Below are 25,331 nucleotides of genomic sequence, written 5' to 3'. Positions count from 1 at the left end.
TAAATTTAATTCCAATATGAACATAAATGAGCAGTCATGGCAGAAAGAAATTATTTGATTTTTGGAATTTAAGCATATAAATACGGCTTTTATAGAAAAATATTTTTTTAAAAAAGAGAATCTTAATTTATTGGTTTCATTTAATGTTTAATTCTTTTAAAAAAGTTTTTTTTTATTGATTTTGTTTAACTATAAATTTTAATCAAAATAAGACTTGTTGATTGAATTAGCGAGTTTAGTTGGGTTGCATGCGTGTTGTAAGTATGTTAGGGTCGTATTCATATAGCTAATCTAAATTTTATTCGGATACAATTAAGTCAAGATGCTCGAAGTGATAGCTATTTGTAAAAATTTTGATTGTATATTGACTCTATTAATGTTCAACTTCTCGTTATGGAATCAAATTGTTTAGAGGTTATTAATACAGTGAATGATGTCTCTTTGTAACTCATTGTAGTTTTTTCTTTCGTTAACGAAACAAAAAAGTCAAATACGATTAAGTTAGGTGAGGTGATGCTGGTATTATTCTAATAATGTTCTAGCATACTCTTTGGTGTATAAAGTATTAGGTGATTCTCTTCTTTACTCTCCTTATCCTAGGTAGTTTTTGTTTCACGTGTGCCTTTTAATGTAATTCCTTAATTTGATCTTTTTGTTGTATGATTCCTTTAACATTAATGTAATTCCTTAGTTTGATCTTTTTTGTTGTATGATTCCTTTAACGTAAATAAAAAAAGGCATAAGGCACAATATTATGTGCTTAATAGTCCAAGACATTAAAGGTGTTCAAAAAATTCAATAATCAGAAAAGATCCAATGCATTATGTGTAGTTGGGATTAGGTTATTGACTCATCTAGATTAGATTTGGTTCAAATAAACAAAAATCTTACAGATTGGATTGATAGTTCACTAAAATAACCCAAATTCAAATCCAAACTTAAATATTATTTAATTCCATTAATATTTATCCAAAAACTCCTAAATATAGTTTTTTAACTGTTCGAAAATAAATTTAAAATCAATTTTTTTCTAAAACTAAAATTTAAATAAATAATCGAGTAACTTGATCCAACCAAACTCAATAAAATTTGTAAGAAACAATCGAGTTTAATTCTATTTATGTTTTAATAAATATTATTTTGATCCACAAAATTTAGTGTCCAAGCAAGCAAGTTGAACCTAAAAATCTTTCAACTCAACTCATGAATACTGTATTTGTAGTACACCATTGTTCAATAACACCATCGATTACAATAAAGAGAGCTCCCCACGTTGTTTCTTTGCTTTTCGAAAATTATAATTATAATTTGTTTATTTTCTTTCTTTCTTTTAGAAAAACTAAAACAACAAACGTCATTCGCGTGTGTCTACGGAAATAATAATTCAATTTATTATTCGTAAAAGCGCGTGTTTCACACTTGCAATCCCGACCCACCGTTTATGCTCTCCCCAACCGCCATTGATTTTCCCTTTTAACACCATCACTCCAAAACACAACTCACTACCCTCTCCCTCCCTCTCCAGATTTCATTTCAATTCCTTCTTCTTACACTAATGTCTTCCCTCCTCCACCTCGCTTCATCTCAGGAAGATCGAGAAGAAGGTGGTGGAGGAGGAGGAATAATCCAGATTATTCCACCCAACACTATTCTTCTTCCTTCTCAAACCTTTCTCTCTGCAGCCGTCTCTTTCAAGAATCAGGTTTGTTTTACCTTTTTTTTCTTTTCTCGAGCTCCCAAGCGTTCATGGAAACGGTGTTGATTACACTGGTTTTTTTTCTCTCTGCTGTTGAAATTTTGTTAGGTTGTGGAGCTTACTTGGAAACAGAGAGGTAACGCGGATATTGGAGTTGATCCGACGGTGTATAACGGCTTACTTGGGACGGCGGTAACTTGCCTGAGATCGTACGAGGCCACCGGAAACCACCAGGACTTGGTATTGTGTTCTGATATTGTAGATAAATGTACGGTTCTAGCACGTGCCTCTCACAGGTGATCATGTGACTTTTGCTTTCCCTTTCTCTATCCAATGATATGATTTATTTGGTTTGTTGCCTTTCCAATCATAAAATTTAAAACGTGAAGTTCATAAAATAGACGTCCAAAATTCAAGTTTTTGTTTCCAGTTTTTCGTTTTACCTAAATTTAGTTTTTCCTTTGATAATCTAAAATGAATTTCATAGGAAATGGTTTTTTTTTTTTTTTTTTTTGAAAATTCAAAGTGATTTTAAATCCATTTTTACTTTTAAAAAAATCTGATTATAATAGGATTTTGCAGTGTTTTATAGGATTTGGATGTTATTACTTAGTTAACTTTCTCAATTCTGTACAGCCCTTCCATAAAATTGTTAGATCTACTATCGACCATTGAACTTTTTGATTTTTTTAGTATAAGGGTTAGTTTTTGTGGTACAATTTGGCTCCAATTTATTATGGAGTTGTTCTTGCATTTTTACACCTGGGCCAACCATGAATTGTCATGTGTCAATGCATTATCTTTTAGTTTTCCCATCAAGCGATGACACCTCTTGGCTAGCAATGAAGAGTGAGTTTTTCCGATAAAGTAAAATCATCTTTCTTTAAAATTCTCTCCGTTTGTACTAACTAATAAAATTGTTCCAAAAAAATATATAAAGTAATTAAAAAAAGAAAACTCAGATAGCAACGGAATATGTGATTAGATAATTTTTTTTTAATATTTCCACAAAGCTTCTGGACCCAGTTAGACCTGTTTGTGATTAAAATAATAAAAATCATCATATAATAAAATAGAGCAAAAAAACGAGTGCCACAAATATTGAGTTTTCAGAAAAATTTCAAAAGAGACAAACTTCTTTTGTCATATAAAAAATATCTCATGACCAGGCCTCTGGAATTATTTTTCCCCTTGATTTTAAATTATCTGCTCCTCAAACCCACTTTGAAAAGCAGAAAGTGTACTACTAAAAAGTAGTCTTCTTTTTTCTCATGATTTCTTTCTGTTTTTGGCGAAATTTTGTTGAATGATTAATGAGTGAAATAAAATCGTATTTTGAGACATGATATTATATAAGGTGGGGCAGTTCTTATGAATTTTGTTTTCATAATCTTCATTTCTTAAAAAATATAATGATGAAATTTATAGTATTAACCTCCCGGTTAAGTTCTTAGTTTAGTTCGTAAGCTTTCAAAAGTATTTAGTAGGTATTTGAAGCATAATAAGTCCTTTCAAAACTTTAAGTCCTTTTGATAATTGGTCTATTATATGTACCTTTGGATTTTGTTTCTAATGGAACCTTAAAGTTTCACATTGCAGAGGTATAAGGACTTATAAATACAAAATCAATAAAATTGTACGCGATAATTTTTCATGAAGATATTACCTTCCTGACATCTGAGAGATGATGGGTAATTAGTAACTGTTTTGCTAAAAGAAATAAATAAAGAAAAGAAAATAGGTATTGGAAGTATGGGATAGAAGTTAATGCTTATTTATTATTGTTGTTGTTTCCTTTTTAAAAGGAGAAATTATTGGTTTTAGGCATATGTTCTTTTTAGTTAATATATCACTTGGAAAGAATGTGGACCATATAGTTCTTGGAAGAGTTTGATGTGAAATAATTGAATATTTTGTTACTTTGGTATGGGCAGGCACTTGACTTTTCTTTGTGGTAGAGGAGGAGTTTATGCTCTTGGCGCCGTGGTATCTCATTACATGAGGGACCCTCAAAAGCTTGACTTCTTCTTCAATCTTTTTCTTAAGGTCTGGTCTCCACTTTTGCTGGTCTAATTATATGTTAAAATTATGAAGTTACATTTTTCTCTCATATAAATAAATAAAGTTATATTTCTCGGTATGCAGGCCTAGGTTTATATTTGGTTGCATTTGGATCATTAGTTTTTAAACTTGATATTTGAACTTTTTTGGTCTTGGTTAGTTCTTGAAGTTGACTTACTAAACATATTTTCTTTTCAAGTACTATAGGTGGGGGATTCAAACCACAAACTTTGTGGTTATGTCAGTTGAGTTATGCTCTCTTGGGCTGATATCAGTTAAATATTTTTTTAAAGTTGTTTAGGAAAGATATATCAATTATTGTTCTCTTCAAATTGGAAATTTTTTTTTTCTTTATATATGTTTTCCTTTTTCTCTTTTCACTCTCCTTCACACTGCCTGCCTATTTTCTTCTTCTTTCCTTTCCTTTTTTTTTTCTTATCCAAACTTCTCGTTCTTTGGTCCTTTGAACATTGTCACGTAGGAGACCTGTTCCAGATATGGAGTTGCATATCTGGAACATTGTGTTGTTTAAGATCTTGCATGTCTCATCAGCGCTATACCAACAAGATTAAAACCACTTGGAACATTTGGTTTAGTTTAAATCTCAAACTTCTTGGTCGAAGATGTAATATGCCTAAATATATTCAGCTACTTTAATTCCCTAACACCAATAGGTAGTATCTGAAAATTTAGCACCACCGAGCCAACTCTCACTGGAAATTGGCACTGCATTAAATTGACATGTTTTGTTTATAACCAGTGGATATTAGTTGGACACCTGAAAATTGCGAGTAAGGTTTGGTTTTGACAATTATTTCGGTTTGGGCGGTTTTCTTGTTCACCCCTAGTAAAAATCTTTTAAAAAACCTCCCATATGTCACCTATTAACACAGTTGTACTGAGCCACAGCAAATCGGTAAAGGAGTAATTTATCATTCTTGGCAAGTTTGGGGTAGGAAATAAGTTTCGATAGCTTGTAGACGATGTTTATTCAGAAATTACGTGTAACTGAATTCTTAATCAGCTCCATATATAAGCTTTAAGAATTCAAGAAGTCTGAACAAGAAACTGAGTTGAACAGAGAATGAAAATACAATTTTCAAACAGACGATGGATATCTAAAAGTGTTTGAACTCTAAAGATAAAAGGTAAAAATCTTAAAAAGGTACCACCAAGAATTTGGTTAAAACAAAAAAACACTTCACAATTACTATTATTATTATTATTATTATTATTATTACTATTTAAGAAGCCTAGGCATAAAATGGCAATCCATTGGATTCTCAGTTTCTTATTTACTGTTTATGATGTTTCAAAACAAGTGCTCTCCATGTTTACCGTCTTTGGTGGTTTGCGTATATGCATATCAAAATTAAAGCTGAAGAAGACAAAATTACTCTTGATATTTTATTTTATATTTCATGTGAAACTTTGGAGTACAAGAAAGAAGAGTGTAGCTAAATCTATGCTTATAACTAAAACGAGAGAAAAAGAAACAAATATAAGGTACGAGAGTGTCTTAAAATGTCCTATAACCTTTTATAACAGGCAGCAGAAGAGAAAGCACTCCCTATTGGACCTGAAGAAGGAGGTTTTGGAATGTCATATGATCTCCTGTATGGGCGAGCTGGGTTCTTATGGGCTGCCTTATTCATTAATAAGCATCTTGGAGAGCAGAGAATACCTCATGATCTTCTCATGTCCGTAGTTGATGCTGTTTTAGCGGGTGGCAGGGCGGGTGCATCCGACAACCCAGACTGCCCTTTGATGTTCAGATGGCATGGGACGAGATATTATGGTGCAGCCAACGGCCTGGCTGGTATCTTGCAAGTACTTTTGCATTTCCCACTTTCAAAAGAGGACACTGATGATGTTAAGGGGACGTTGAGATATTTGATGAGCAAAAGATTTCCACACAGCGGTAACTATCCCTCAAGTGAAGGCAGCCCAAGGGACAAATTAGTGCAATGGTCTCATGGGGCCACTGGCATTGGCATTACCCTCTGCAAGGCTTCACAGGTTGGTTCATTCTTTCGTGTCTAACTTTTTAATGTGGCTCAATGCTCATCTTTCGACTTCAATATCGTCCTTCTATTAGGCATGGAGGTTCTAGTATCTTTTTGTTGTTCAGTGTAGGGGTGAGGCAGATTTCTTAGTCTTGTTTATCCAGTGGAACACATATAAAACAAAAATCACGAAATCATGTTTACTAGGAAAGAAGTTCTTGGCCTTGATGTTTTAAGAAATTTTCAGATTTGTTGTCAACCATAGACCACAGCGATTAAGGTTAAGCTTCACTGGGAAAGGGTTGGATTAATTTAATAACTTCAATCTGGGATCTTTATTTTTCTATCATAAACTGCATAGTAAAGACTTACATTCCTGAATGAAATACATAAGGTGGTTACAGGAGTTCTGATTTTACTCGAATTTCAGGTTTTCCATGAAGACAGGGAGTTCAGGGACGCTGCAATTGAAGCAGGGGAAGTAGTATGGAAAAATGGATTGGTAAAGGAAGTTGGACTTGCTGACGGTGTTGCCGGCAATGCATATGCCTTTCTTTCCCTTTATCGCCTTACCGGAGAGAGTGTCTATGAAGAAAGAGCCAGAGCATTTGGAACCTACCTGTATCATAATGCTAGCAAGCTTGTTGCTACCCAAAACCAGGTTGGAGGCGACCGTCTTTTCTCTCTTTTCCATGGACTAGCTGGAACTGCATGCCTTTGGTTCGATTTGCTTGAACCTGAGAAGTCAAGGTTCCCAGGTTATGAATTATAGTTGAAGCTCAACTCAAAAGCATCCCCCTTGGAGTATGAAGTTGTGTATATTATTCCACTGATGTCTTGATGTTTGGATCTTTTGGTGTGATGGACTCGTTAATAATCAATTGTACAGTGCCTAAGATGTGTTACGATAACACACCAATTGAAGTTCTAGAATTGGGTTTTCAAGAATGAAAACAAGTCAAGGCAGGGGTGTTGATTTCTTGACCTTGAAGTTTGAAATCACATTTCACGTGCTTGAATAAAAAAAAAAATTAATTGATTAAAAGAGAACTCACTGTTAATTCTCTGTCGTGGTGATTGTTTAATTATAAAAGGTAGGTTAACATTTGATACGTGGGAACTATGGAAGAGCCTATTGATTCTCACATTTTTTTAAAAAGAGGAACACTCTGTTCAAAACGAGTTTCTTCAGTTTTTATAATTTTAGCTATAATTTCTTTCATCGGATAGTGTAGGGAACTGGAATATCTTGAAACCAGCTAACACAAACTATTCTCATTTGATTGAAGAAGAAGACATCTTTAGGCACCAAAAAGAAAAAAGAAGAAAAACCACATAAATACACAATGTAAACTACTTGTATGAATTTACAGTTTTACAAAAAGATCAAAAGAAAAAAAAAAAAAAAAAATCAAAACTGCATTAACATCACAAAAACTTCACTCAGGTGATTGTTCCTTCTTTCTGTTGAAAGCTCCTCCTCCTCATCAAAAGATCCCAAATCTCCTTATCAATGCCTTCTTCTTCCTTGAATTCCTATCTCCTTCTAACTCATCCAAATTCCCTTCTTCCAACTGATCCAGATCCTCACCATCAAAATGCATCAGCTCCCCATCTTCACTATACTGAGACAACGATGGCCTCCTCTCGTGCAGCCTTGCCGAACCAGGTGAATCAACATTCTCGTCAAAAATGGACCCTTTAAGCGTCTCCTCCATTTCAGGCTCTTCATCTTCTGCTTCTTCTTCCACCTCCTTCTTCTGTGGTGAGATTCTCAACTCCAAGAAACTAAAACTGAAAGCTTTCCCTAACCTTTTCCCAAATGTATCCTCCTTCTCGGCTGGACTCGGACTTGGATTCTGATTTGGACTTGGACTCAACGGCGGTTTTGATTTCGTCATCTCCACTTGCTCTTTTCCTTCTTCTTTGTTCTTGCTCTCCTCTTTGCTCTTGTTCTCCTCTTTGCTCTTGCTTTCCTCTTTACCGTTCCCTTCTTTCTTGGTTGCTTCTTCTAGCAATTGCTTCAACTCCTTAATCTCCTCTAGAGCTGAAGCTTGGCTGACTTTTAGAGTCTCATTCTCAGTGCTAACAAAATCCAATGCATTTTCCTTCTCGACTAAACAATCTTTTAGCTGTGAATTCTCCTCTATTGCAATTCCTGCAGCTTCCTTGGCCACAGTAGCTTCATTTAAGGCTTGTTTTAGAATGTCTCTTAATTTCTTGATCTCTTCTTTTGATGTCATGTTCTTGAGATCGGCTAGCCTCAGCGAATCCATTAAGCGGCGATTCTCTTGTTGCGCATTGTATCTGTCATCTTCAGCTCTTCTTATACAATCCACTAAGCTTGTTTCTCTTCCACTCCATGCTAATAGAGATTCTTCTGCTTCTAATCTCAGCCTATCTACTGTGCTTTTGTATAAATCAGCCTCTTTTCTTGCCTCTTGTAACAGAGTTTTGTTCTTTTCTTCTATGGTTTTCAATGTTGTTCTCAAGTTCTCTGTTTCTTCCTTTCTTTGCTTTAATTCCTCTTCACTTGTGCTGTATTTTCCTTTGAAATGATTGGCTTCTGTTGCTACTTCTTTTAATGCCATAGCTAGATCATCCATGGCCTTCTTGTTGTTTTCCTCTGCTTCTGTGGCTAACTTTAGCTCGTTTTTTAGCAGAGCCAGATTTTGTTTCGTCGATTCGAGCTCGAATTTTAGGCTTTCGAATTCGTGGTTTCCTGGAATGTTGTGGTTGTCATTATTGGTGTTGGAAGAACATTTTTGGAGCTTTTCATGAAGGGATTGGATTTCTAGCTTTGACTCTTCGAGGGAAACCTTTGCTTGTTCTAGCTGTTCTGTTTGTGCTAATATTAAATCCTTTGTTTTCTCCTCTGATTCTTTGGAAATTCGGTACTTTTTCTCCAGTTCTTCGATTCTTGATTCTGTTTGTAGTTCAGAATTTTTCAAAACAGAGAGCTGCTCTGTTTTCTCTGCCAATTGAAGCTTTAATCCCTCAGCATTTTCCACGGCGGAGTCTTTGTTTCTCTTCACAGATTTCAATCCCTCAGCCTTTTCCACGGCGGAGTTTTTGTTTCTCTTCACAGATTCCAATCCCTCAGCCTTTCCTACGGCGGACTCTTTGTTTCTCGATTCCAACTCAGAATTAAGCTTTGTATTGATCTCATTCGCCATTTTCTTCACATCTTTAAACTTTGGAAGCTCTGTTGAATCATCTTCTTCCACATTGAATTTCATACCTACCTTCTCCATTGGTTGATGTATTTCATAAACTACGATCAAATCCTCTGTTTTTAAGGAAAAAGAAAGGAAAGAAAAAACACAAAACACAACTGACCCCAACAAACAAAAGCAAAACCCAGTTTCTATAACTATGGAAACATTGTTTTTAATATAACAAAAAGAATGAAAAATTGAAGAAGAAGATGAAGCAGAAAGGGTCAATTAGAGAGGAAAGAGAGAGAGAAACTTACAGAATCAGAGTAAGTTGGAAGAACACGCAATTCCATTGAGAAAAAACGAAAACGAAGTGTTTGTAATTTTTGGTTTTTTGGAGAAAGAAAAAGAAGATCAGTAGAAGATGAATTTAGAGAGAGAAGAAAAGAGAAGAGAGGTTTGAGAATGAAGGAAAGTCCGAAGATGGCGGATGTTCCATTAAAGGAATCAATGGGTTTCATTCGATCTTTGTCGATTTCATGAAATGTTTAAAATTATGTTAATCAATTAGCCATTGGATTTGACGATGTCCATTTTGCCTTTTTCTTTTATTACTTTTTTAACTATAAAACTACTTTGGTAGTTGCATGGATTATGGTTTTAAAATACAAATACAAATTAAAATCTAACACTAAAATTTCAATTTTATTGATAATAAATATTTATAAATAAAGTTCCAAACATTTTTAAAAAATATCAAAATAAATTAAAAAAATTTAGTAAAATTTTAGATTCTATTATATCACCTGTGAATTTAATTTGTTATAAGTTGTAAATATTTTGTAAAATCTACTATTTTCACAAATTCCTCAATTTTATTTATATATTTGTCTCTATCTTTATTTTTTTATATAAAAGAAACGTATAAAAATTGTGGGTAATATGTGAATAATTAACACATTGTTTATTTAAATCCAATACAAAAATCAAATTGATCATAAACTAAAACGGATTAGACTTCAAAGTACACACACCAAAATAAAATTTTAAGAGAACTATTCTTAGTGATTGGAAAGTTCGATAAAAAAATGAAAAACTAAGAAAAAGAAGAATTTAATTTTATGGTGGCTAATTATGTCTATGTTTAACCAATACACTTTTTTTTTTTACTATCAAAATGTTGTAGTGTCAAAGATGTTATGTCGTGAAGTCGATAGAGGTATGTGTAAGCTGAAGACATAATTTTTTATGAATCTTTGGATTGAGAAAATTGGAATGGAAATAAGATATCGTAAAAAATTATAATTATATATATATAGATGGAAGCGGCCGGTCGGCAGAGAGTGGTGGTTAGATGGCAACATCTAACGGCCGTTTAACTAATTTTCTTTTTCTTTATTTGAGCCGATTGTGTATATACGTATATATGTGTATATGTTTCCATCCATATGTCCATAGAATATATTATAAAATTAAAGTATGAAAAAACTAAAATATTTACAAATATAACATTGTACTATTGTCATTTAATTATTTAATTATTAATCAAGATATATTTATCGTTTATGGATAAATTTATTTTAATACATTTTTAAATATTTTTAAAAGATTTGTTAAACATAATAATTTTCTTAAAATTAAGGATAAATCAAGATTAATTTTAAAGATAAGTTATCATTTGTGAATATTTTCAACATATTTATATAAAGACAGTTACAAAATATTTTGAATAATATCTTTAAATTTGGAAAAGATGGTTTTTCAAAAATAGAAAAGTTTGACGAGTTATTTAGGGCTCATAGAACAAAACCACTCAAATACAAAATTTATTACGGTTCGATTTTTTTCAGATTGGGTGTAAATATTTTGTCAAATGCTCTATTTTTGACAATTTTCCTATTTTTTTCAACTATGGTACGGTTACCTAAATAATTCAACTTTAAGAAGTTCAAATTACTTATTTTGTATTACTAATTCTTTTTTATCGTTTTCAAACATAGTATAATTAACCAAAATATTTAAAAAGTTGTCGTTTACAATAATTTTTATGTCTATGTTCTTATACAAACGATAAATGATGGTTTTTTTAACACTTTTTGAAATATCACAGTATTGTTAAAAATTTTAAAAGTTAAACATTTGAAACGATATTTTGCTAAAAGCAAAAAGAACCTAAACTTTTAAATGAATTTATAGGTGAAAGAATCATTAACAAGTCAAAACGTAGTCTAAATCAAAGGTTCAAATTTCTCACTTTTCACGCATATTTTGAACCATATGCAGAGAATAAATAAAAGAGTTGCGTCAAATTTTTAATTACAAATTAAAATAAAGGTTTGTTTAGAAGAAAAAAGATTCAAGTTGGGCTGCAAAGAATGGTATTGTTAAGTAGGGAGAAAACGATTTATTTATATTATCAAATGGAAGGAAGAACTTTTCAAGGCTGCAATAAGGAATTTTCTTCTTTCAAAGGAACCATCTTTGATCACCAAAACGTTTATTCCATTTATCAGTTCTCAATTTCTTAATTTGTTGTTGTTTTTTCCTTTTTTTGGTTCGTTTTAATTCAATGGTCTTGTTGTAAAGTGACATTTAGAGCTTGTTTATAGTTCAACTATTTAAATAATATAGGTACACATATAAGAATTGTTGTCAATATAGACTAATTCTTCTCAACAATTTGACTTTGAAGAAAACAATTCAAAGTTTTTTCGTTCTTTTTCTCCAATAGCAACGACTAAAACATTACTCGATCAAAAGGATAGAAGTTAAAATCTTTACATGAATTCAATGAATATAAATAATTTTGATCCATTAGATACAATTAAAAGAGCTTGAAAATGCTTTGGCCAAATATTTTAGTGATCTCTTTTGCTCTGATAGTCCCATGGGAGGAGGATTAGTTGGTTGAATTTAAAATTAGTGAAGGTATGAATGAGAATGTCGTGAGAGATTACTCTGAGATGGGGATTAAGGGTGCAGTATCCTGAATAAATCTTCCCTGTAAACACCAATGTATTGCAGAGAAGAGAGAAAATAACGAGGCTGCTGTTCGTGAGATCTAGGGAATGCTCGACTATCTTCGACAGATGAAATGGAGGCAATATGGCCCTGTTGAAACTAGTTGAACCTGAATGGAGAATTTGGGTGTTCGTGAATCAGGATGGCTGCGCTTAGTTCTTTCTCATAGGCTTTTTCTAATAGAACGACCCACCATTCTCCATCTTATTGACGTTTGATGAAGGGTGAGAGTGGGGCTTCTTTATTTTGATTTGTTACCTTTAAGAGTGACATTACTAAGAAATGTATTTTAGGCTTGAGTTGTTTTAGAGAATGAAAACATCAGTTTAGCAAAGAAAAATTAGAAGCTTTTCACCCGAAGATATATATAATTATCGCAGTGACAAAATTAACTTTCAAAACCCAAATGAAAACTTGGAATGATGAGAGAAATGGTATAAGAATGAAGAGAACAAGTGCGGGTTCTGAATGGATTCATCTTTTAGGCAAAATCATAAAGCCAGTAAATATAGCAATGATCTGATGTCCCTTCACTCTACAACATTTTTATATCATGAACATAGCATAAACCACACGTGCAGCTGATTTAAAAAGTCGAGGATAGTAGCCAAATGATAAGAACGAATTATAGATTTAGGGATGAAGGCGAAGATAAAACAACAGCACACCATATCAAATTGCAGGAAGAATTACGTTGCATAAAGGAACATAAACATGAAACCACACATTAGCAGGTGGGAAAAAAATGATGAATCGAGACAAATCTGAACTACAAATTAGATATGATAGGTTTAGGTTATCCAACAAATATTAGTTTGGCTGCAATACCCCAAAAACACAATTCATCAATGGAAATACAGAATTAAGCTCCTCCATCCTTTTTAAAAGAACAAAAAACAAAATCATCCACAACTAAACATTAACATGCACAACCAAAAGCATTATGCCTTTTTTACCATATTCACTACAAGTTTTCTAGTATAAAACTATCTACCAACCCTTGCTAAAAAAAAAAAATAAGAACCACCCCCATCATCATCCCTTCATCATCATCATCAATTAGGTCTTTTGATCACCTCCTTTGCAGCCAATACCATTCACCAAACAACAATACAACATCTTCTAAGCACGTTCACCTCGGATTCTCCGAGCCAACTGGATATCTTTGGGCATTATCGTCACACGCTTTGCATGAATGGCGCAGAGATTGGTGTCCTCGAACAATCCAACAAGGTAAGCCTCGGCTGCCTCTTGCAATGCAAGAACAGCATGGCTCTGGAAACGCAGATCAGTCTGCAACACAATGCAATTTTATACATCAGCTTTGATCTATCATCAAACCCAAGAACATATCTCAAAGCAGGTAATGAAAGAGGTTGCAACAAACCTTAAAGTCCTGGGCAATTTCACGGACCAACCTCTGGAAGGGCAACTTCCTGATCAAAAAGCTCAGTACTCTTCTGGTACTTACGGATTTCACTGCACGGATCCACAAGGAGCCAAAAAGTTATTACCTTTGCTCAAACCAATTGAACAATTTCCACCTACTAAAGCGGAAACCTAAAGGAATTAAACCGTGCACAATCTTACCGAAGAGCAACAGTTCCAGGACGGTATCTGTGTGGCTTCTTCACTCCTCCGGTGGTTGGGGCGGACTTACGAGCAGCCTACAAAATTCAGAAACAAAAAAATGCATAAATAAATAGAAAACTCGAGAAAAATCAAATCAACTCATCCACAAAATTTCAAGCAAAAAAAACTTGAACAAACCTTTGTAGCCAACTGTTTCCTTGGAGCCTTTCCTCCAGTAGACTTACGGGCAGTTTGCTTGGTACGAGCCATCTACAGAAAAACAAACCCCAACTCCAACTCAATCACAATTCGACATCATCCAACACAATTTTCATTCTAGGAATCTTTACAGAACGCCTACACGAGATTTCAGAAAGTCGAACGGCACTACCACACAAATCCTCCTATCTAATTAATACCCAAATCTATTTCCTAATCGCATGCACTCATAAACTAAAAAACATACAATACAAAATCACTAAAGACATTCAAACGGGAGAAATTCGAAAAGGCATCCGAACTATGTAACCCAGGGAGATCCAGAAAGCCCTAATCTCTCCTAAACCTAAGCCCAGAAACAAAATTGAGAGCGTTGAACGACGGCAAAGAAATAAACCATAGAAGAAAACAAAAAGATCTGGAAACAAATTGACTACTTGAAAATCAATCTAAAAACCTGGCCGAATTTCAGAATAATGATGAAAGAAGAAAAGAAGAAAAGAAAAAAGCGAGAAGAATTAAGACAAACCTGAAGTCGCTACGGCGGTTCTTCTCTCTCGAACAGATCCTTCTCTTCGTCAAAGAAGCCAAAAGTTCAACGATAAGTGCAGTTAGAGCATATATATAGCGTCATAAAAGAAGAAAGAATCTGAAGGATCGAACGGTTAAGAGAGCATATCCGTGTGTTTTTTAGGTGTACGAATCTAACGGTAAATGAGGGATTGAGTTGTGTTTTCTCGAGTACAGTGAACGGCCACGATGTGATAGTGAAAGGGTAGACGAGGATCGTGAGAATACAATACTCGTTTCCTATTGGTTGGAATCGCGATAAATCTGTGGCAATTCCTTTATTTTGGGTTATTGGGGGATTAGAGAATGAAACGTGAGATGATTACCCTTTGCAGGGCAGTTTAGATTTTGAATTTGTCAACAAAAAGTTTCCTATTTCTTTTTCTCTGTTTTTCTTTTTCCATTGGTGGACTAAAAACTGACCAATCAACTCATGCCATGTAGGATTTATCCTTTTTTAGGAGCTGGAATTTCAATTTTTTTCTTGCAAACATTTCTTTAAAAATTATAATTATCTGTCTTTCTTTTTGTCTATATAACAGAGTCCTAATATTGGTGATTGAAAATTTGTGAAATGTTTGCATATTTTATATGTTAGGTGGCAGATCGAACTTATTTGAACTCTTAATTATCAGTATTTATATAAATAGACTAATAGAATCCTTAACATTTAAAACTTAGTTATTTGGTCTTTTTAAGGATTGTATCAATTAAATTCCAAAACTTGACTTTCATAAGTAAATCAATTATAAATCTCAATTAGCATTACTTATAAGACCCATCCATTGTATACATGTAAGAAGTGTTGCATTGAGCTCGAGATCAAAAGCTTGATTCTCCCCAGGTGAAACGAAGCTGAAGCAAGCAAGCAAACATAGTTTGAGAAGAAGTTCATGAACTTGGAAAGGGTTCCATATAATAATTGATAATTCAAAATCGAACAAACTCAAGTTACAAAGTGAAACTTCTAAACATCTGTCACTTTAGTATAAGAGAGAGAGTTCTACAAAGGAACCGATTTTACAATCCCGATCTGCCACCATTTCCAGATAAATTGAAAAGATGCTGATTTTGCCGGGTTTGGAGAGGGAGACGAGTTTCATTTTTTTCATATGAATTTCAATTCCAAATCTTTTCCCTTCCCTTTGTTTTTCTTTTTACAGTAATAAGCAAAAAGAAAGAAAGAAAGAAGAAAAGAATCTTCAAAGCTTAATAGAAACCTACAATAAATTATCACACTCTCGGCTAAACTAAACACTAAACCCACCTTCAAACTTAAGAAACCAATAAAGATGCCGACCACCGTATCACACTACCAGTGATTCATGACACCAATTTGTGAACTGTGATTATACTTCGACTCTTGAGAGACCAATGGTATTATGTTTGATCGTGGACTGACCTTGAGAAGGCAGACTTTGAACACGAATCAGGTGGGTGGTCGGCATTCACAATATCTAGACTGTGATTACACTTCGTGAAAGTTAAATAAGTCAGCGACATTAAGGTGCTTTGCAAGACGGCGAATTGCTGAGCTGACAACTCCAGAATTTGAAGAGACGGAGTCGGGAAGACAAGGCAGGCAAACAGGAAGGTCGTCGTCTTCTTTAGTGTTGAAGAATGATAGCACGGATCGGCAGAATATAAATCTGCAGATTATGGAACAAAAGAAAGAGAATTGTTATTTACATTAACAATGGCTAGAACATAAGCTTCTGTATGTATTAGCATTGCATAAGTAATGCGAGCAGCGGGAAATACCTGAGAATGAGACGGCGTAAAAAATGATCAGACAAAACTTGGGCCCAAACGATATTTAAGCTAGTTGATGTACAAAGAATTATTTCCCAATCGGAAAATGCAGAGGAGAGTATGGTATCAGCATCGTTGTAAACATCCTATAAAGGAGAACAAGTTGTGGATTAAATGGAAGTCCCGAACATATTTGAAGAGCAAGTTTTGATCTTATAATTAACTTACTATATCCAAATTGGCCGAGGACAGGCCAACCATTTCGCAAAATGCCGGTAGAGGTGCAGTCAAGAAAAAAGTAAACTGACTTCCTGATTGAATTGTATCAACATTTAAGGGATTCTTGAATGCAGGTCTCAATGGTGAAAGAAGTATGGCGGCAGTTTCTCCTCTCTCTGCCCCATGTAGAACCTGAAAATAATATAAATTGACAAATTGAAATGACTTCTTCTTGGAAGAGTGCATGTATTAAGAACATATTAAATTTTAACCGAGACCAGACAGGTCTATCAACAAGAAACTATCAGTCAGATACTGCCGAACTAGCTTTTGTTGTCTAAATGAAAACTTTCATAGTGAAAGTGCAGCAAGAAAGGTCAACGCAATATTCTCCCTCAAACGCTGTTGTTTTGTATGAGAAAAACAAATCAATTAAAGGCATCGAATGGCCTTATCTATGTCATCTCATTCTCAAAGCCAAGTAATCACATATGATGATACTCAGACGAAAAATGAGAAATATCCACCTATTAAAAGGAAATTTAATTTCCAATATAGCAGAATGAAGCAAACCATTATGACCTGGCAACACTTGTAAAAGTTTTGACAAACCTGCCTTGAATGCATGGCTGTTGTTACTGTCAACTATCAAGAAAACAGGTCTACGTGTAAAAGGTATTATATCACCAGGGTATAAAACGTTTGGACCTGAAAATTAAAGATAAAAAGAGGTCCATGTCATCAATGAAATTGGAAACAACAGAGAGTTGGAATGAGTAAGTATCCACATCATTCAATAGCAAAGACCATTGAGAGAGGGTATGAGAGAATTCTGTACCTCCACTACCCCTATGCCCAAACCACAAATACTCATCATAAAGGTCACTTGATCCTGGCTTCTCACTCTTACAAGATTCCGCTAGAGCATTACAATTTTCTCGTGAATTCTGGGCTGTGACTTTATTTTTCAAGGATTTTCTTGATTCCCCAACACTCGCCATTTGATTGACACTGTTTTGACAGCACTTCCCTACACCAGTTATCATTGAATGTCAATAAACAATATTAAAAATGAGAATAAGAAACTAAAATCACTTTCACTTTGTTATAGGACATTAACCTGCTGCAGACAGATAAATCAGCATGATACTATCTGGGAGGAGCTCCTCACAAACTGTCGCCATGACCTGCTCACAAACCAAGAAGCTCAATTATAAGTTCTTCCAATTTTGAAAGCCACACCAAGCACCTATTTTGCACATATAGAAGGTGATGGAGAGTAGAACATAATGGGTTGGGTCTTGGCAGAAAAAGTTCGGAAGGAGTGGATTTACCAAGCCAACAGAAAAAACAGAGCTTAGAGGGTATTTTTTCAGTCTAAATTCTTTGCAAGTGTGGAAGTTAGTGCTATCATTTCAACTTGTTATGTCAAGCATTACAACACTGAGGTCAGAAAGGGCTAAAGTTGTATGGCTGGCGAAGACTTTTATACCCAAATATAAGAAGTGCTTTCTATCTCATGATATGGATACCTTCAAGTCACAATGGCCAGTGAGAAGATATTGGCCGTATCCTAGTTCTGTAGGCAAATGATAAAAGTACCCTATCTACCGTGTATAAATAGCCACTGAAGTCACGTTGGCCACAATCATCATTGAATGTCATCTAAGCTCATAGATCATCACCGAGAGGACAAGGTAATACCCAAGTAGCAGGCATTGGAAGTTATTAACCAGTAACCACTAGGCCAATCCATAGTGGTTGGTAGTTTTTAGTGTTTGTTAGAGGAGATTGTTAATAGCCAGATGGAACCATACACAAAGGAAGAAAAGAGACTAGATAGGTACATATTTAAAAACAGAACTATTGGAGAAAGATCCCTCTATACATGCTATCAACCTTTGTATTCTCCTTTACTCTAGTAGTATATATCGGTTCTTACCATTATTGGATCACATGCAAAGCTATTCAAAGCGAAAAGTGCAAACAGACTCAATTCATAACTTCAGGGCATTCTATAACATGTAACAAGCTATAAGGCATAACTCGTAAGTCCTAACTAATTCAAACAAGTAGTAAAGCAATATCTGGAGACCAGAACATCCAAAGAAATAAAATGCCAAAATTGTCCAATTAAAAAAATAATAATTAAAACACAAATACTCACTAAAAGAGGGAGAAAAGGCTGCAAATTGAATAAATAAAAAACTTTGCTATGCAACTGAAGCAGAAAGAATGTTGTGAATAAATTTTAAACTTACAGCTATCAAATGAGTCACAGAAGGTCGATGGAGGATAGCTTTCTTCGGATTTGGAGGTAAAGATGGATCGGTAACATCAGTAGCTAAGTTGATATCAATTATTCCAGATGCCCCAGAATGATCAATGCCAGCTCCATTTTCATTTGGTTCAACTGGATGCTTTTGGTAGAAGAAACCAGGCTCCCATTCTAAACATTGTAGCATTCTATATGTGTCCAAAGTAATTTCCGCAAATTTAACCTGAAAGTAATGGTACATATAGTCAGACAAATTTATTATCATTCATGATTAATAGCAATAGATGGGGAAAAAATTCATAATTAATTCACCTCATTTCGGTGGTAGCTAGTTAAAACAGCATCTCGAAATTTAAGAACCCTCTTTGCATGGAAGCGTCCAACAAATGGAAGGGATGGTGGATGAGAATCAAATGCAGTAGAGTAACGTAAAGGTCTGACATTTGTCGAGGCTGTTGCTATATTCATGAAGCAGAAAATTTCTTGCACAACTAGCCTCCACTCCTTAAAGTCAGTAGCCTAAAAGCAAGAGTTAAAATGCCTCAGTTATGCAAGTAAAAAGTTGTATTAATATGCACTTAATACTTTTTTAGCAAAGAAGATATCTAGGCTTTCTAATAAGATAAAGTAAAATAAAAGAAAGTGCTAATTATGGGACCCCAAGAAGGGGCATTAAATCATTCTCATTCTTCCAAGAATACACATGAAACTCTGTGAAATATGAACGTAACCCATGTTTAAAGCAGGAGATCCGGACAAATCTTAAATGCAACCAATCAAATCATGATTCTAAAATCATCTCTGGAGATCTCATAATGATCTCAGGAGTCTTAAAAAGAAATCTTTCAAGTCTCATATATTGGTAAGTTGAATTTCAAAGTCACCCACAAAGCAGCCAACACAACTAAAGATGAAAGAAAAAGTTCCCCTTCACTGTACAAATTTGTTGTGAGCGTGAGTAAATTTCCTTTCTTTTTTTTTTTTCCTTTTCTTTTTTTCTTTTTTTCTTGTTTTTTTTATTTTGTTTTTGTTTTTTTGTTTTTGTTTTTTGGATAAGAAACAATGTGAGTAAATTTGTTAATACAACTCTTTCGAATATAAATTATCTCAAGGACATAAAGTGACAAACAGTGTAAGTAAATCATAAATGTTTCTCTGCTGTGATGGGTTTGGCAGCTGAGAAGAAACCAAATGAAAAGGGAACATATAAAATTGTTCTTCAATTCAACGGATGACAATCGAGTTTTTAAATATCGTGAAGAATTATGATAAATAACGAAAAACAAACAAACAATCATAAGTTATAAAAGGTCTGCACAGCATTCATTCAGAAGCCAAAGAAAGAAAGAAAAAATGCTAGGGATTGTGAAATTAATAGAAAAGTTCTTCAAAAAATAAATAAGCCGCCAAGAAAGTCCATCAGCAAACTGAAAATCTTCAACAGAATCCGAAAATTCAGTTATAATCATGGAAGAAATGAGAAAATACCCGAAAAGTGGCCTTGCTATCGTCGACCAGAGCCTTCAATCGTTCGGCAAGAACCTGAACAGTATCCGTACGATTCAATAACAATGAAACCAGCAAAAACCTCGCGTAAAACCTCAGTTCCTTGAACTCGCTCCTAGATCCTTCCTCGAATTCTTCGATCCCTCAAAATAGCTTCGGTTGAGAATCGCTTCATAGAACACATAGGCTTCAATCAAGAACCTAGCCTCACTAGTTCTCATATAATGACCAAAGTAAAGCTGACCGATCCGGCTAGCGATCTCGCCAATTTCCCAGCGGTTGAGACCAGATTCAACAAGCTTGGCGCGAAATTCCTGCTGATACTTCCAAAGACGCATATAAGCCTTGAAAACCTTATGAAAATAGTGATGGTTGTCCACACGCCCATAGGCCGGGACGTCTTGGACCCGAGCGAACTTCCGGTTGGCGTTCTCCACCATAGCTCGGAAGGTTTTCGCTTCACAGTCGTGGTCGGTCATTCCGGAAGTCTCAATTCCCCGACCGGCAGCCACTATCTCCGGCTCTCATCGAACAAAAAACAGAAAATTCGAAACCGCAAATAAGTTAAACTACGAGCGAGCTGAGAGTGAGCAGCGCTCGAGTAGTTCTTCTACAAGCTCATACGATTCAGAGAAACACAGAGAAACAGAAGGGTGTTGCGTTGGACTTATTTGCTTGGGGACTCGTGTGGAGTTTGGTTCTATTGTAGCGTCATAAATCAACAAACAAACCACTTTTTCTCTTTCATCCTCGTTGTTCTTCTTCCTCCTCCTCCTCGAATCTCCCCCCTTCGCTTTTACTTCGTCGTATGAAAGTGAATTTAGATTTGAAATCCGGCAAAAGCGAAGGTAGTTGCAGTGGCGGCGGAGAGGAAGCTGGAAATGGCAGGAATTTTGGCGGCTATGGCGGAGAAAGGAGAAAGGAGAAAGGTGAGAGAGAAGAAGTGGGGAGGGAAGAAGGAGGAGAGTGGAGGGGAGGTGTGTTTTTCTTTTTGCTTATATTATGTCATCTAAAATCGTAGCCGTTGATTGAATGATCCAAGGGTCATTTACTGAACCGGAGTTTTGGGCCTACTATTTCCCACGTCCTTTGTTTTCTTCCTCTCTTCACTCAATTTCATTACATTGGGTCACCATTTCCCTCTCTCTCTCTCTCTCTCTCTCTCTCTCTTCTTTTCTTTTCTTTTCTTTTTCTTTTTCTAAATAAATAATGACGGTTCCTATTTTTTTTTTTTTAATGTTACTTTATTAAATACATACTTACACTAAGATATAAAAAAAAAAAATACATAGTATTAATTGTTTCTACATCTTCAAATATAACATAACAGATAGACAATAAAAAAAAATATAGGACAAAATAAATGATATGAAACCATAGTAAAAAAAGAGGCAACATAAAGTCTATTTTTGTTTACTATAATTCTTTATATATACACACACCACACATAATATATGTTAAATGTGTCACATCCGTTGGAGAAATTTGAAATTTTACAGATTATTAGAAACAAAAAATGAAAAGTTCCATAACTCATTAAGATAAAGTGAAACCCAAAATAAACATTAATCAATATCGTTTTTTTGTTTTTTTTTTCCTTCTCCGAGTATTAATTATGAACATTGTTTGTGTTGTTAATATGGGGAATTTGGTTTGATGAGTAGAAAATAGAGAAGAAAGTGGAGCATATTTTAATGAGAAATAATTAGGTGAAAGTGAGAATGGTGGGAGATAAAATATTAAATTAATATATAGTAAAGAAGTGGTATTAAATTTAAAATTTGATGTGGGAATGAGTATGATTAAGAAATTATTTCCACGAGATTAGGAAACCCAATTTCATGAGATGTGTTCTTTATTTTATAAGTGTGAATTAATTATAAAATAATCCAATTGTGAGTAGACAACAATTACATAGTGGAGGACGTGACTTAAAAGTGTGTGTGTTGTATACAATTGTTAGGTAGGGTGGATATTTTAGATGCAACTAAATATTTGACTACTACTGATTTCTCCTACTTGTTTATTTTTTTCTTAACCATTTTAAGCTCTTCTTTATTTTTCTTAAATACTCATTTTAAAGGTGGACTCATTTGATTAAATTTGTTGTTGTGTTATGATTTGTGTTTTACAATTGTAACGAAACGTGGGGGTGTTTATAGTCAAATTTTTAATCAACAAACACAATTTGATTGAAAATCGCTAAGGGGATCAATTCGATTGCATTTGAAAATTATGTGAGATGATTCACTAGCTTTTTAAGGGAAGTATCAATTTAAACTCTAAACTTTGAAGGTCAGATTAATTTAAATTATATAAATTAATAATGGTATCAATTTAAACTCTAAACTTTTAAAGTTGTACAATTTAAACTCCAAACTAGTAGTTATATTAAATTAATCTCTGAATTTTGATAAGTGTAGTGTATCAATTTAAATCCCCAATTACAAGAGAGCGTAGGAAGAACAAAAAAAAAAAAAAAAACCATTTATGTTTTATATATTTGGATACACAGCTGTGAAAGTTGAGGATTTAGATCGATACAATTATTCGTTTAGAGTTTTAAATTGGGTTTTTAATATATGCACCCGTTCTTTTATATACTTTTGAACAATTTCCAAAATTTTGTCCTAAGATACCATTAACGTTGTCGTTTAAAATTACATTACTATAAGTACAATAGGAGAATTATGAAAAAATAGTGAGACCAAGCTAATTTGGAACTATCCTTCTTTATGATAATTTGAAACAACAAACACTATACGTAACTTACTCGATCTTTAAATTTTGTACGATTGAATTCAATTTATTAATATAAACAAATTTAGGCAACTGATCCAACTTCAACTATCACATAGGGTATAGTAGTGCATGATACTAATTAAAGAGCATTTTATCATTAACTACTTTTCTTGTGATTGATTAAGATATCAATATATGACCTTAATTACAATAAATCACACATTATGACTTTATATTAAAACATTTGAAATCAAATCACACATTATGACTTTATATTAAAACATTTGAAATCAAATCACACTGCTTCTTTTCACAAAATTTCCTCCAACATTAAAGATAAAAAGGCCTAGTAGTTTTGTAAAGTGTTTTTAGGCTTTTCATTTTCTAATATTATTATTGTTATTATTTTGAATGTTAGGGGAGAAACTGTAATTTTGTCTTTTTATATTTAAAGTTCAAATGAAACATATAGAAATGAATGCTTAGATGAATTAATGTGAATAAAAGGACTTGGATTCTTTGCAGCTGGCAGAGGTAGACATTCCTATGGTTAGGGGAGAAATTAATGCTACCAAAAAAGACAATCTTAATTATTTTGAGAATTGGGCTTTTTTTTGTTGATTTTAATTTATTAAATGTAACTCAAATAATTAAAAAGGTAGTTATGCAACCACTCAAAAATATTGCAATTACCTTAAGAGTATGGTTGATGGTATTATGGTGAAAATTTTCTTAATATAGAAATGTATTAGCAAATGGGTTGTTAGATACTATGGTTTGGCTTTTCTTGGATACTTCTTTTCAACTAAACTCAAGATCAAAAGAAAGAAGAGGTAAAATTTTTGAATGAGACGCACAAAATAAAGAAATATTGTTGTTATTTGCAAGTTAACTACAATACATTAGTGTTATCATGTCTCTCATCTACAATATATTGAATTGTAAACCTAACCCTTTATGATTTTCTCGATCATTGTCGCATGGGTGTTGAGCTTGCAAGGGTTTTATTGGAGTTTTCCACGAGGAGAAACTATTGAATTTGAGATGACCGATTTGAATCTTGATTGAAGTTGCAAATACTTGTGGAAGACTCAACCCATTATTGCATTGCATCATCTTCTTTTCAATCAGCTCCAAGGCTCATTGAAGGGGGCTTTTCATTGATGAACTTTGTATGTGTTGGAAATACAGTGGTTGCACTATCTTCATATATACTAGAAACAACCCTAAGATTGATCAAGAGAATTAAACACTATAATCAATTCCTTTTTAAGAAAAAAAGAAAGATGAGAAGTATATATATCATAGAAGTTGTAAATAGAGGATGAGGGCTTTCTAGATCTTTTCACTTTGCTAACAATTTCATATCACATGAATCTCTTGTGCAATTCTACACTACGTTCTTGGACGATGAAAACTTAAAACTTCCAATCATATATCTATATTAAGTTGGACTTAGAAGAGCTCCCAAACACGTCCATAATATGAATACTTTGATCATCTTCATTAGATATCTATATTTACATTAATTAAAATAAAGTGAAAAATTGATCATACATATGCATGCAATAGGGATTGTAACAATAACAATGGTCGTAGTTGTTTTCTTTCAAATTATTTTTTTGGAAGAACCAAATCGAATTAAATACAACAAAAATATGATAGAAAGCATCTTGGACGATATGATATATATACAAAATATAATGAAATACAATCAAATAAATACATTATGATATATATTATATTATGATATGAGTGGTTGATTTATGGTCTCATGGGTTGACAGCAAATTTGAAAAATGAAAAAAATAAATAAACTGATTGGTGGGCATATGGTACAAAACAGTTGGTATAGTTGTTGACGAGAGAATACAATAATTGAAAGAGAGGAGAAATAAAGGAAATTAAAAGGAAAAATGAACTGTTCATGTTAGGCTAAAGTTGAGCAATAACTATATTATATACTTTTAAAACTAATTATCAATATTGGCTAGTTTTGAACAAATTAATTTAATAATGTAATTAAGGGAAAAAAATGTTTCAATTAATGATACATTTGGGGTCATTTTGATTTGATTATGGAAAGAATTCATGAACATATATTACATAGGTTTGACATTAACTTTTTTACATGTGTGTCAGTGTGTGACGAGGTATATATATGTATGTATTTTAAAGTATTTGTCGATATTTTGATGGATTATAATAATTAAGTGAGAACTAGTCGGTAGTATTTTTGTTGATGATATCGACTAAAGTTTGAATATGATTTGTTTTTTGTTTGAATTTCTAATGTGAGTATCCATGAGAAAAGTTGGGATCAAATAATTGATTGTGTGAAGTTCTTGGTCTACCCGTGTGGTTTTAAGTATTTTTAGCATGATGTCGTTGATATTTACCACGAGCACGTCTCCAACATTATGTTATATATATGTTTAGTGATCTTATTATAGTTTGAAATGTTTGTTTTTATATGAAAAGTATAAATTGGAATTACTTGATTTACGCATAAATCAATCAATTAAACCATAT

The 25,331-nt window shown here is 33.6% G+C and overlaps 3 protein-coding genes and 1 pseudogene across 4 annotated transcripts; 1 reads left to right on the top strand and 3 right to left on the bottom strand.

The window, feature by feature from the left end:
• The first annotated feature begins 1,395 nt into the window (after positions 1 to 1,395).
• Positions 1,396 to 6,794, top strand: LOC116406100 (lanC-like protein GCL1). The gene is made up of 5 exons (XM_031889804.1): positions 1,396 to 1,702; positions 1,805 to 1,992; positions 3,631 to 3,742; positions 5,306 to 5,776; positions 6,194 to 6,794. The coding sequence occupies exons 1-5, from the start codon at positions 1,556 to 1,558 to the stop codon at positions 6,533 to 6,535; spliced, it is 1,260 nt and encodes a 419-aa protein (XP_031745664.1). The 5' UTR covers positions 1,396 to 1,555; the 3' UTR covers positions 6,536 to 6,794.
• A 201-nt stretch (positions 6,795 to 6,995) lies between these two features.
• On the bottom strand, positions 6,996 to 9,411 carry LOC116406099 (WEB family protein At5g16730, chloroplastic-like). Of its 2 annotated transcripts, none has more exons than XM_031889802.1 (2): positions 9,239 to 9,411; positions 6,996 to 9,008 (listed from the first exon to the last, which is right to left on the bottom strand). In XM_031889802.1, the coding sequence occupies exons 1-2, from the start codon at positions 9,272 to 9,274 to the stop codon at positions 7,251 to 7,253; spliced, it is 1,794 nt and encodes a 597-aa protein (XP_031745662.1). In that variant the 5' UTR covers positions 9,275 to 9,411; the 3' UTR covers positions 6,996 to 7,250. The 2 variants fall into 2 exon arrangements, with proteins under 2 accessions (XP_031745662.1, XP_031745663.1); XM_031889803.1 differs by having other exon boundaries at positions 6,996 to 9,037; positions 9,239 to 9,393.
• Positions 9,412 to 12,691: 3,280 nt separating this feature from the next.
• On the bottom strand, positions 12,692 to 14,416 carry LOC116406097 (histone H3.3-like). The gene is given in 6 exon segments (XM_031889800.1): positions 12,692 to 13,235; positions 13,330 to 13,386; positions 13,388 to 13,421; positions 13,533 to 13,609; positions 13,713 to 13,784; positions 14,263 to 14,416. Coding segments are annotated over 5 exon segments (411 nt in total). The 5' UTR covers positions 14,263 to 14,416; the 3' UTR covers positions 12,692 to 13,064.
• Positions 14,417 to 15,013: 597 nt separating this feature from the next.
• On the bottom strand, positions 15,014 to 21,136 carry LOC116406096 (annotated as a pseudogene).
• Positions 21,137 to 25,331: the final 4,195 nt, after the last annotated feature.

This window comes from Cucumis sativus, unplaced genomic scaffold, assembly GCF_000004075.3.
Source record: "Cucumis sativus cultivar 9930 unplaced genomic scaffold, Cucumber_9930_V3 scaffold66, whole genome shotgun sequence".
Taxonomy (NCBI): Eukaryota; Viridiplantae; Streptophyta; class Magnoliopsida; order Cucurbitales; family Cucurbitaceae; genus Cucumis; species Cucumis sativus.
The sequence above is the reverse complement of the archived record's forward strand: the minus strand, read 5'-3'. Positions and strand labels throughout refer to the sequence as shown.

What these genes read in the sequence shown, in the direction of transcription:
- LOC116406100 (XM_031889804.1), top strand. Translation starts at nt 1,556, where the DNA reads ATGTCTTCCCTCCTCCACCTCGCTTCATCTCAGGAAGATCGAGAAGAA. An exon ending in TCTTCAATCTTTTTCTTAAG is followed by an intron (nt 3,743 to 5,305) that starts GTCTGGTCTCCA and finishes CTTTTATAACAG; the next exon opens with GCAGCAGAAGAGAAAGCACT. An exon ending in CCCTCTGCAAGGCTTCACAG is followed by an intron (nt 5,777 to 6,193) that starts GTTGGTTCATTC and finishes CTCGAATTTCAG; the next exon opens with GTTTTCCATGAAGACAGGGA.
- LOC116406099 (XM_031889802.1), bottom strand. Translation starts at nt 9,274, where the DNA reads ATGGAATTGCGTGTTCTTCCAACTTACTCTGATTCT. An exon ending in TTCCAACTTACTCTGATTCT is followed by an intron (nt 9,009 to 9,238) that starts GTAAGTTTCTCT and finishes CCAATGGAGAAG; the next exon opens with GTAGGTATGAAATTCAATGT.